Genomic DNA, 12,254 nt, shown 5'->3' with positions numbered 1-12,254 from the left:
TTTCTGGGTCTGTGGGCACATTATGGAATTTGAAAACGTGCCCTGAGTACCACCATACTCATAAGTAATATATGGAGTGGGGAAGGGCAGATGCAATCGTTATCTGTGTTTGTGACTGTGAATATGTATCTTGTAGGTATAACTCTGACCCTGGCTTCTCACCCTTCTGGTTCTCTTGTCTCCTCTCTTTAAGGTTCTCCAACTTTTCTTTCCCCCCCCCCCCCCCCCGTGTCTCTTCATCCTCCATCTCATAGCTCTTTTTTTCTCCTCCCATCTCTTTTATCTCTATGGCTCGACTGTCTTTCTCCTTTTTGTGTAAGAATTTCTTTCTTCTTTCTGTGACTTACTTCCTTTATCTATTTCTGTTTGGCTCCCTTACTTCTCTTGCTCCTTCTTTTCTACAACCCACCCACCCCCAGCCTATTTTTGACAGTACACCTTCTTCCCCTTCTTCCCTCTGAGTGTGATAAATGAATGAACTTAGCATGTTTTTGAACCTGTATGGAATGACTTGTTGGAAGGTTAAGCAACCTTCAAATAACCCCACAATGATACTAGTGCAATTTCGCACTGATTTTGCAAACCGGATAACTGTATCACGCTGTTGTCCATTAGTTCAGCAGTCTGGTCATTGTCTTTTCATAGATGGTATCACAGAGAGGAGAATTTTCTCAATATTGCCTGAACTAGTTTATCAAGTGGTCACATGTCTTTCTGCAACTCTGCCATTTGAACTTCATGAGGTTCTAGCCAGCCTATACCTTCCCAAGCCATTCTGGATTCTGCATCATCAGAAGCATGTAGCTTAAGAGTTCGCCATAATATTAGATATACACACCTGCAGCATTCACCATCTCAGCCACATAGATTTACCAGTTCCCTGTTACTTCATAATATTCAGGTACATAGTAGAGTGCTGTCTCTGTGCTGTTAGACAAGGCTACCACTTTAAAAATTAAAATATTGTTCCACAAACTTTACTATTTGGCGTTTTCTAAGAATGCTTTGTAGTCTAATTTTTTTATTGTACTCCCTATGTGGTGGTAATATAAAAAGTAATGCAAATAATTTTTTAATAAAAAAATGGTTCTAGGCAGTCTTTAAGGATAGAACCCTATCACAGCAGCATAGAAGTATGATTTAAGTATAGTTGTGTTCTAGAAGAAAACTAGTGCAGTCTTCAAAATCTATTGACAACATTTTTTCCCTTGGTAATGTTAGGAGCTTTTTGTTACCAACCTTTTAAGCATTATTCACTTCCTCCAAACATACATTCTTTGAATATTAATTAGTTGTGTATTTATTATTTGAATCATTTCATTCTAACCAATAGGAATTTGTGCAAAGTAGGATATTATTGAATGCTTTTTAAAAAGAATTCTGCCCTACAGTTGCTCTCTTAAAAGGTAAAGATACCAAAATGGCTTGAGGTTTCCAAGGGCAGTAAATGAAAGCTACTTTTACTATTTCTGTTTCACCCTAAGGATTAAATAGGAAATGCTTCTAATTTTAAAGTTCCTTTTTCTCAAAGCATCTCCTTGCTAATTGCTTCTGTGTTCCCCTTAGAATAAAAATGGTTTGTATTTCGACTGTAACTAAATGAGGACTAGCTGCTATTTTGCACTGCTCTTAATTAGCCTAGCTCCAAATTCATTCTCCACTGATGAGATTGCTCAGAGTGCCTGTGCATTGCTTGTTACAGATGCATTATATCCCTGTAACCAATGACAAACTATCACAGGGCCTCCATTTTAGATTCTATCAATGTGTTCCTGTTGCTATAGCAACCAGAATCAACCTATCTCAGGGAGGCTTTATCTTGCTGGCTTTTATAGCTGGGAGCGTGTCCCACTGTGCACCATGTGGTTCAGATGATTAGTTTTTCTTCACAGAGACCTAACTGGCAAAGTGTGTTGGGATTAAGATAAGCATAATTTATTTTGTGAGTGGGGAGGGTCCATACTTAGGCTTGTCACTTCCACCTCCCTTCTATCCCCAGTCATAAAGGAACCAACATTTTTCATAGGTGCTGGCAGACAATGGAGCAGTTGTGATTCACACTAGAGGACCCGGCTTAAAAAAAAAAGTTGCATTCAGCTTAGTTGCAGAACTGAGGAGTTTCCGTATGATGCACTCTTAAATCTGATGGGATCATAGAGCTTTTGCACTCAGCTGGCTGTGATATTGGCTTGTATTTTCCTGAGCACTGTGAACTTACAGGGATGTTTCCTGACCAGGCCCTCAAGAATCCAGACTGGAATATATGCTAATTATTTATCAAACTTATTTTGGAATGGTCTGAATATAACTATATTTTTGTTCTGGTGTGTGTTCTTGTGTTACAAGCATTGGTTATGTAGAAGAACTCTAGGAAAATTAGTTGAAATCAGGAGAAACACCCACAGTAAATGAATTTGTAGCCTTTGTGCTACTGTCTCTTTGTATTAAAGTAGTGCACTGTAGCTATGCAGGTGCAGTACCATGAGGATAAAGAGCTTGCATACATTGGTAGCAACAAGAAAATACAGTGCTGTCTCATTAGAAAAAGGGAGGGGTATTGTATTTGCATGTTACTATTTGGTCTTTTATCTCCTGTAAAAACTGGGATATTCTCTTATTAAAGATTGTAAAAGGGCTCTACTTGCTGCAACTGGAACTCTTTTAAAATGCTGAAGTTAAAGGCCTTCTGCTTGGATTACTGGCAGTTTCTGTGTCTCCAGCCTCTTCATGGTTTCTATAAAAGGTAAGGAAATATTAAAACTAAAACGCTTTTCAAAACTGAATGGCTGCAGGCTGCAGTATTCACTTGCTATAAAGCACATTTGCATGGAAAGGAAAGGGGTGTGGTGGGGAAATTAATGCAGTCTTATGACAAAGATTGTAAATCTGTTCCTTTTTTCTATAGTAACCAGTGCTGTTTCTATGCCTGAATATTCAGGTGATGCTTTTAATTTAAAGCAAATTGGCCAGGCAATAATAGGTTGCTTTAATTCACCCTGAGTTTTTTCTCCCACAGAAGATTAGCTGTTAATATTAAGTTTTACCCAGCATAAATGGTAGTTGGATACTATTTGGAATGTCATATGTATTTATTTAATAGAAATTAATGTTCCTGCTAGGAAAAAAAGTTTTAATAGAACAGTTTTGTTTCATATGGTGAGAAATCAGTTGCACACCACAGCAGCTCTGACAGAAAGCCGAAATGATAAATGGTGAGGGATGGTCGAAAGTAATGGGACTGGGCGTTGGATGCATTGTTCTTGCCAAAGTAATGGAACAGGAAAATGAGCAATTTAATTTGACATGTATACTACACTTACCTGAATGGTTTTTTTTAATTGCATATTCAGAGATCGCATTATTCAGAATAGCTTCTTTGTAAACAAAACATAGTTCAATATTCCTGACAACTCTCAATAGCTATGTTATTTCCCCGTAAAATCTTGTACTTCATTTAAAGCACTGTATTTCTTTATCTTACCAAAAGTGTCAACAGAAAGAATGCTGAGTGCAGCTTCATTTATCATTTAGGGATTTCAGTGTTGCAAAGGAAATGCTTCCAGACATTTGTAAGGAATTGTGTCCATCTTAATCATGACCTTTGTGTAGACAAATATAATCGTGAGTCTTTTGACTGTCTAGTTGCCAGTAGTTTAAAAGAGATCTTTCAATTCCTCTTTTAGTTAAGTTTCCACGCCTTGCCACATTGCACTGCACAAGATTTGTCATCACTTTTAATTAGCTTAGGAAGTTTGTTCTTATGTTTACGGTTTCAGGTATATATATTTCTGCATCAAATTCCATTTATTATAAAAATGACTATGTTGTTGCATTTTTTGTTCCTGGCTAACAATTCTAATTAGCATATCATATTAAATATTGCCTTATTTTTTGCTTATATTTTCTTATCTATCAATATTTGACCCTAACTGGCAATTGAAAAAATAATGACATTAAACTGCTCCAATTTTGAAATGAGATACTTGGAAAACATAGTACTTAAATCTTTTTGTAGTTTAACAGAATGTCAAAAGTTTGTGTGAAAAGTGGATGGCAGAGAATGTATAATTAAAGTAAAATCTGTTACCCGGTTTATAGATACTTAAGCATACTGTGGGATATTGTTTTGTGTTTTTGAATCATGATCTAAAGTTCTTGGGAAAATGTCTGAAGGCCAACAAAAAAAGCATAGGCATGTTTTGAGATTTGCAGTGGGAGGAGGCTGTGTGTGAAAAGGGGCGGGAGAGAGTGCTGGTGTGCTATATGACCCCAATTGGAAATCTGATCAGTATTTGGCTTACATGGAGGTCTGTGTGTAGAATTTTGACAGCAGCAGTGATACTTCTGTGATCATTTCCCGCTAAAGGTCTATAAAGGGAGAAAATCCTTGGCTAAAAAAGTATGAATGCTGTGCTACTGAGGTCAGCAAAATAAATTTACAGGCTGTTAGAAATAGCAGGACGATTAAGATGCTTTCATGATACTCTATCTAGTATTATGCATCTACACATTCAACTGGTATGATAGAACTTGGTAGGAAAGGATATAATTCACCCAGTAAATAGACATAAAATATAATGTCTATACTTAGGACTTGTGAAATAGGTCACACTCTACAAGTTTATACAGAGAGAATGCTGGGGCATTGTGGGAGATACAGGCTTTTTTGTTTTAGTCTAAACATTCATAGGACTGTGCCTTTAAGTTCCTTAAAACAAGCCTTCCAGTCAAAAAGAAATGGTGAGGAACATGCAATTCAGAATATTGTGTAGTTATGCTGATCTTGTGCTGCAGTAAAATCTATTTTACTTGAAGAATGTGACATGCTTAGGAAATTGTTGGAATGCACAAGCCAGCTTTCTGGTAAACCTAAGCATTGTATTTTGAGGAGCAGTGAACATTTGTCTAAATTGTAAAGGGTGCCTCTTAAATTTTCTGTACTCCAGAGCCAGTTCCTTGCAACAACATCTGTAGGCCTGTATGTATGATCATTTATCCTCTGATTTATTGATACAATCAAAAAGAGAGCTGAGGTTGCAAGTTTGAACACAGTGGGAAGACTGATGAAATCAGAGGTTTCTTGCTGAGATCTCCCTTGTCAACCCAGGACAAGTACTTCTGGCCACATATATTGAAAGTAACAAAAAATAAAAGCAGGGTTTTTACACCAGTGGTTGGAATACTTGATCACAGCACAAAGCAACACAAATACTTTTTTGGTTATTACAGGGTTTTTTGCTCTCAAATCATGACTAGTTTAATGTCTGGGCCAGAAGTTCATGAATTGAAACTGCAGTTTCTGCAGTTTCTTAAAATACAAAGTGGCTGAACTTGGTGTTCTTGGATTATGTTATTCATATAAGGAAACTCTTTGTATAACTTAAAGTGCATGAAAACAAGCAAGCAAACAAATAAGTCATGTGAATCCATAATGGGCAAGCTTCCCTGAATTGACTTTAGATTAGTTTAACATGATTAAACTCAGCTATTTTTTTAAAAAAATGAACAACTGAGAAAGCACCAAGCAATTGAACTCAATTCAGAGTATATTATATTCCTGATCAGAGATGCGACAGGGTTCATTCTCCACTCACTCACTCTCAGCTATCCACTGACACACTACGCCCTGAAAACAATCATTTAGCTTATAAATATTGGTCATGTGAGCAGATTCTTCCCTTTTCTATAACAATCTAACAGTTTTATTCAAGAACAGCATAACAATCTTTGATTGTAGCCCAAATGAACTAATCACTGTCTGTTTTCCATGGCTTTGAAGTTCATATGGCAGTAACTAAGTGTGCAATAATATGTTGACTATGCAGAGGCTGTAACTAAGTGATGACAAGTATGTCATGCAGACAACCCCAACACATTGCAGAACCATAGGACTTTGCCAGAGGATATGGGAAGTATGACTCGGTCAAATGTTTCTTTACTGTTGTCATTTCTATAATGTGCCTTCTACAGCTGGTCTGTAATAGACCAAGTGAGAAATGTTGCCATTAACACTACATTAAAAATAAAGCAAAAGGTGAGAAAAACTTGTTCACACCATTGAGAAGCACAGCATTTTTAACTTTCTTTCAAGGTCAATGACTTTAGTAAGATCTGCAAGATACCTTATATTTTGCACTGAAATGTTACTAAAAACAATATTTCTGCAGCAAACAATACCTGTTCTGGCTCTGATGTAGAATTAGTTACCATGGAGATAGCTGCCATCATATTAAGAGTCCACACCCTCTCCAGCAGATGTCAGGTTTGTAGAGCTTCTAACATGATGGCAGCTTTTCCTGTGCATTAATTCTGTACATGATGGCTGGAACAGGAATCAGAAAGAGATCGGCAGCCTCTCCATGGCAAATGCAAAATACCCTCCATCCCTGAGCCTTGCTGGAATCAACATATGCTTCATTGCATTTATTGTCTGTGTAATGGGCTGTGTAAAAGTGATTGAACAAATGAGTAATGCAACTGAAACAGGGGCCTGGTTCAATTGATTATCCAAGGCTTCATAAACTATAGTTTATGAATCTGGGACCAAGTGTCAGGACCACAGGCCCTTTCCTTGTGCCTCTTCTCCTCCATTGCATTCTGGCATGGGCACAAAGCTTCTGGCTTTTACTGAGTCAGAGTGTTCTCTAATGTCAGACTGGGGGATTCTGGTTTACTGTCAGGTAATAAACCAGCAAAATTACCCAGGATTATATTACCTCCTGATGTTACTTACCTTATTCCTTACACTTACTTACTGCTTCATAAATCAAGCCTCAACCAATTGTTTGAACCAGCTCATTCAGAAAATAGGTCCTTCTTTCCAATAATTTGTGTTGTACAGTACCTAGAATACTTCTGTCTGCCTTCATTTTGTCTGTATAGTATTTGCACAGTAGAGGCCACTAACCAAGTTATTACCCACAATATGGATGCAGTTTGAAAGCATAAATGTTATATAGATCATGTATATTATTATGATAATTTGTTTTCACTTTTTGTTTAAACCCCTGTTTTGTTTTAGTGCCTGATAATGGTTTTATGGATTAACCAGCTTTAAGGCATGGTACTGGTACTTCCAGGACAATGATGGTCTGGGAAACAGAATGCATTGCAGGTTCTAGGGATTTTCTAAACACTCAGTGAGTAATTTCAGAAGTTACAAAAGGTCATGTGAGTGTATCAGGATACTTCAGTAACATTTTTAATTTCCTGCTTTAAAAGGAATTTGCAAATGCAGGGAGATGCATGTGCTTTTGCACTCTTACTTTGGACATTGAAATAAAAACTTGCATATGAGATCTGTGTAATCAGTTAAGAAGACATATTCATATGTAAAGGGGTGGACTTTAGTGATAGCTGTTTGCAAGAAAAGATTTAACTATTTTAACTGATCTATATATATTTATAGTCCTTGAGACAGAAACTAATATCCACCTTTTTTAACCTTTATCCTAGGCATAATTTACTTGGAAGTAAATGTCACCAAGTTTGGTGGGACTTACTTCCAAGTAAGTGTATTAGGATTGCATCCTCAGAGATTAATGTCAACTAGCTTACTGTTTATATAGCCTCATAAATAAGATCATGTGGGTCCCTGCGCATCACAAAAGAGGCAATGATAGTATGCTGTAAATCAAACGGGTAGAAAAACTGAGTGGAGGCCTGTTCTGAATGTGTATGTGGAGTTCACTATTGTGCTTGTTGGGAACAAATGGTTTGCTTTCATTTGACAATGACTTCATCTGGAGCAGCCTATGAGTCATAGTGCTTGCAGTACAGCTCTCCAAGGAAGCCGGTGTTGGACAAATCTACTGCAACTGCAGGGCAACTCAAAGTGCATAGCCTCTCTGCTCTGCTCTCTTGCAGACACTGCTTAACTCCAGATGATTTTTAGAACATGTGCTCTGTCTTCTGCAGGGAATCTGTTTCATAATGAAATGATGAGAAATAGCCGAGCAAAACAGTCTTCCAAATAGCATGCACAGAACAAATTCATGCACAATGCAAAAAATTTCAGCATTTTTCCATATGTCGTCCTTGCCTTTTGTCACCCTGACTTTGCCAATTTATGAAAGAGAAACACCACTACCTGTCCTGTTTTGAAACACACATTGAATACCTGCAGTCTTACCTGCATACTTGATGAGTGGTCTGAAGTTAGAAAAATAGCTGCTTACTCTGAATTCTACAGAAAATTAGAACTCAAATTTTCTATATTATACTTTGACTCTTTAAGGCACCTTTTTCAGTCCCTTGGCCATTTTGTTGTGCCTTGTGAAACTAAAATCCCAGCTGATATATGCCCAGTGCCAGCAGTCCAAATGCCTTTTCATGCTGGAGATTGTGCTTAGACTACAAATCCCATCATCTTTTATAGGAAAATGAAAGACATGCTCACCATTTTCTCAAAGAAGAACTTTGCAATTGTGGGTATAATAAAACTATTTAGCACAAATGACTTGTTTATCAGCTACCTCGCCGATTATGTACCTTGGCAAGTATTTTCCTTGCATTAAAGATAACAGCATTAACTGATGCATAGGCCCTCAAGACATTAAAGAATTTACTGTGTATACAGACACAGACTCATACTAGAAACATTTAGTTCTTTCTAATGGTACTCCAAAACAGAAAACCCAGGAGGAAGTGGCATACTATTAGAATTTTCTGGAAAGTAGAAATTGGAGACTAGTGGCAACTTACTAATAATCAGGCTACATATAAGAGAATAGTGCTATGCCTAAAATAAATCTGAAGACTGCTTTAATAGATTATTCCATCACTCTGGTATGTTATCTTATTTATGTGACATTTATACTTCCAGTTTGAAGAGGCTGTGTCCAGAACTTGCAATAAGCTTCCCAAGAAAGCCTGATTTCAATATATTGGGAGAAAATAATATGTTTAATACAGTTGAAAATTCATGTAAATTAAAACATGACTAGAATGTGAGCTCATCCAGCTGGATAAAAAGACTGATAAATGAGCATTGAAGACAGAACAGGGCTGTCTCCCATCTCTATTAGATCTTACGACTTCTCACATCTTGAATTGAACATGACATGCAATATTTCCCTTGGTTAGGTAACTCTCATCCCCATTTGGGTAAGGAATGTTTCTCTTTCTCAAAAAACACTTTGGCAGAACAATTTTGCTCTGAAGACTATTAGAAAAACAGGCCAATAGAGTTGGTTTGGTGTATCCTTTTTATATTTTACTTTGTATTTTTATATTTACTTATAACAGTAGTGTAGAATAAAGTTCAAGTTAATATAAAGATTACTGTTGCTTAAAATACATCCTGTGGAAAGTTAGGCATGTGCCGAGACACATGTCTTTATCAAAACTGCGATCAGGAAAGATACACTGGATGCTCTAGTTTCATTAGTGAAAGCTATTCTTTGTGTTGTCCTTGAAACTGTTAGCCTGACACATTTACCATATGACAGAGACACTTTACTTTTCAAAGTTCCTCTGTATATTAATGACAGATGATTCCAGGAAAAGGGAAGGGCAGTGGAGGTTTGGAAAGAGAATGTTTTCCTGTAGCTTCTTTTTATATTCAAAAGACAGGAAGAAAAAGATAAAAGATACAGCAGGGTGATACTTTATTAAGTTAAAATATCATGTAGTTTCAGAGTTCTCTTGAATTCCTTTTCAGATTGGATAATCAAGGGGAAAAAACTTGGTGAGAAGCAGAAAGCTCAATATGCTTGAAAAGCTCCTGGATCTCATTTTCTGGAAGTTTTAAGAAGTGCAGAAGGTGTTCTGTGCATCTAGTTAGGTTATATTGTGATAGTTTAAAAACAACAGCAAGCAATATTATGTTGCAGCAAAGGCTGTAGGAATAGAGTCACAGAAATGGCTATTCTCCCTTTTTAAAAACAGATAGAAAGCAGCAATTACAAATGAACCTTAACATCCAATTGATTGCATTTAATCTAGAGTGTTGGGGGTGATGAACATAAAGCATTTTGTAAATGTGGACAGTGGTCTTATTACATAGCACAGTTAAGAGTTCTCTTGGATCATATCCAGCTCACTCAGCAGCAGCCAAATGCTTCGAAGCACAGCATGAAGCCAACAGCTCTCACTCAGCCACCCATCCTGGTCTAGCCACTGGTAAAGACCCTAAATTTAGAGTTAATGGCTAATAGGTCTTGACAGACCTCTCTTCCCCAAATTTGTCTAATCCTTCCTTTAAGCTCCTCAAACTAGTGGCTGTTACCATAGGAAGCACATGAATTATACATTGTATGAAGTATTTTGTGTGTGTGTAATGAAGCAAGCATCAAGTTCATTGGATGACCCTAGCATTAGAGAAAAGAGTAAGAAAATGCATTTTGAATCTCTTTTCCATTTTCTTATCCAGTCTAAAATAGCACAATTTAAGCAGTTTGGTTCTATCCTGAAGAGTCAAGACACATGTGAGACTGAACTGAACACAGGGTATATAACAAGTCAGTTGATGTCACTGAAAGTTGGGGTTGGACTCTCATCTGAAGTGACTGGGAAACCATAAGCCAATATTCAAGACAAAGGATCAACTAGGACAGAATCAAAGAGTAAGCCAGACTTACTAAGCAAAAAACAAGGGTATGGCAGAGCTCTGAAGACTTCGTTCCTCAACTGAAGGCCTCGTAACACTTCCTTTCCAGGTAGACCCTGGGTGGCAGCAGTCCGGTACTTCACTGAGAAGCTGCAGTTTATTAGTTCATTGCCTGGGGCAATTGCATTCCAATCCTGCATCTCCTGAAACTGAATTATACACAACTCACCCACGGAATTATGCGTGTCTTCCCCATTCCTATATCAAGTGCAGGTGGAAGCCTAAACAGGAGAGATAAGAAAAATCTCTCCCTTCCCCACACCTTACTTTATCGCTATATTGCTTTAAGAAATTTCCTCCTTGACCGGTTGACTTCTAACAATGATGCCAGACCCAGGAAAAAGGCAGCAGAGTACAGTGAGCTAAGGCAGGGAATTAGCAATTCAGGAGAGCCCAGGCCAGGCTACATCTCAGTTTACCAAGATGGAAAACAAAAGACAGTAGAGGCTGGATGAAAGAAATTTTTAAATATTATTTCTGAAAATTTAGTTCCCTTACCTGTTATAACAAAGTCGTGAGATTTTCTGGATTTGAGACATTTATTTCAACTGTAGGGAATTCTTCTTAAAAGAAGAAAGGCAGGAGGGAATTGTTTACCAGTTCCTTCTCTCTCTATAGTTCCTAGCACTCACTTGACCCTCAACCCCATGGGGCAGGTTTTGGGGAACACAGGAGACTAAAAGGGAACTCTTCCTTTCTCATGTAGCTAGTGCAGTAACTGGGGTGAGCCCTCCTGCCACTTGACGTGGGAGAACATACACACGTTTTCATAACCCCTGTCATGACTGCTCACCCACACAGCCCCTGCTGCAAGTATTTCTGTGTTACAATTATTACCCTACCCTCATGCCACAAATTCCTGATCCTTCCACGTTTCAGGAAACTAGCAGTGGTCAAAAACTGTAGGTCTTTTATGGTTCAAGAACAATTATGATATACAGCTATTTTGTATATTAACAGTGTATTTGCAAGATGACTTGGTTTGAGATATAATTGATTTTCCACTGGAAAAAAACTACTAGATGGACTGGTCAGTTTCTAAGAGATTTTTCCTTAGCATTAGATCCTTTATTTATTTATGTATTTATTTATTGCTTGAACAGTCTAAGAAAAGTAGTACTAAAAATATAGGTGTTCTTTATTTATTTAAAATATTTCTATCCCACCCTTCACAATGTCTCAGGGAGGCAATAATGTAAATAATACATTATTATGCAACATCCAACAACAATCACAAAATTAAAAACAATAAAATAAACATAATGGCAAAGGGCCATTTTAAATAAATATAAAAAGCTACCAACTTTTCTAAAAAGTTGTGCACCTGTTCCTTCAGGATTTATTTTCATAGAAAGGAAACAGAAGAATTGTTGAAAAAACGGGGGTTAAAAGTTGAACACAACATAGTCTGGATTTTCAGTAAAACTCTGTGAATGAGGCATGAAGATTTCATGATTGTCTCATCTGGAACTACAACTAGAATGTGTAAAGTATCTTTTCTTGGGTGACCTTTGATCCATCATGACTAGATTTGGGATAGACTGTAGATCAGGGGTCCTCAAACTTTTTCAGTGGGGGGGCCAGTTGAAAGGTGGTGGCAACCCGTGCCGGCCGGTGAGGTGGGGGTGCCTGGGCGCGCGGGCTG

At 37.5% G+C, this 12,254-nt stretch overlaps 1 protein-coding gene across 5 annotated transcripts in view; it reads left to right on the top strand.

The window, feature by feature from the left end:
- The first annotated feature begins 2,022 nt into the window (after positions 1–2,022).
- The window catches only part of IQSEC1 (IQ motif and Sec7 domain ArfGEF 1), a 182,973-nt gene continuing 172,741 nt past the window's right edge, over positions 2,023–12,254 (top strand). For 2 of the 5 annotated variants that reach the window (XR_006416684.1, XM_044451104.1), the window contains exon 1: positions 2,023–2,743. Coding sequence is in view for 4 of the 5 variants with exons in the window: in XM_044451104.1 (XP_044307039.1) it covers positions 2,667–2,743 (77 nt within the window). In the remaining variant the exon portion in view is untranslated. The remainder of the gene's footprint in view (positions 2,744–12,254) is intronic. The other 3 variants (XM_044451105.1, XM_044451110.1, XM_044451107.1) reach the window with 3 other exon arrangements.

Source organism: Varanus komodoensis, unplaced genomic scaffold (genome assembly GCF_004798865.1).
Source record: "Varanus komodoensis strain SLA01 unplaced genomic scaffold, ASM479886v1 scaffold6_2, whole genome shotgun sequence".
Taxonomy (NCBI): Eukaryota; Metazoa; Chordata; class Lepidosauria; order Squamata; family Varanidae; genus Varanus; species Varanus komodoensis.
The sequence above is the reverse complement of the archived record's forward strand: the minus strand, read 5'-3'. Positions and strand labels throughout refer to the sequence as shown.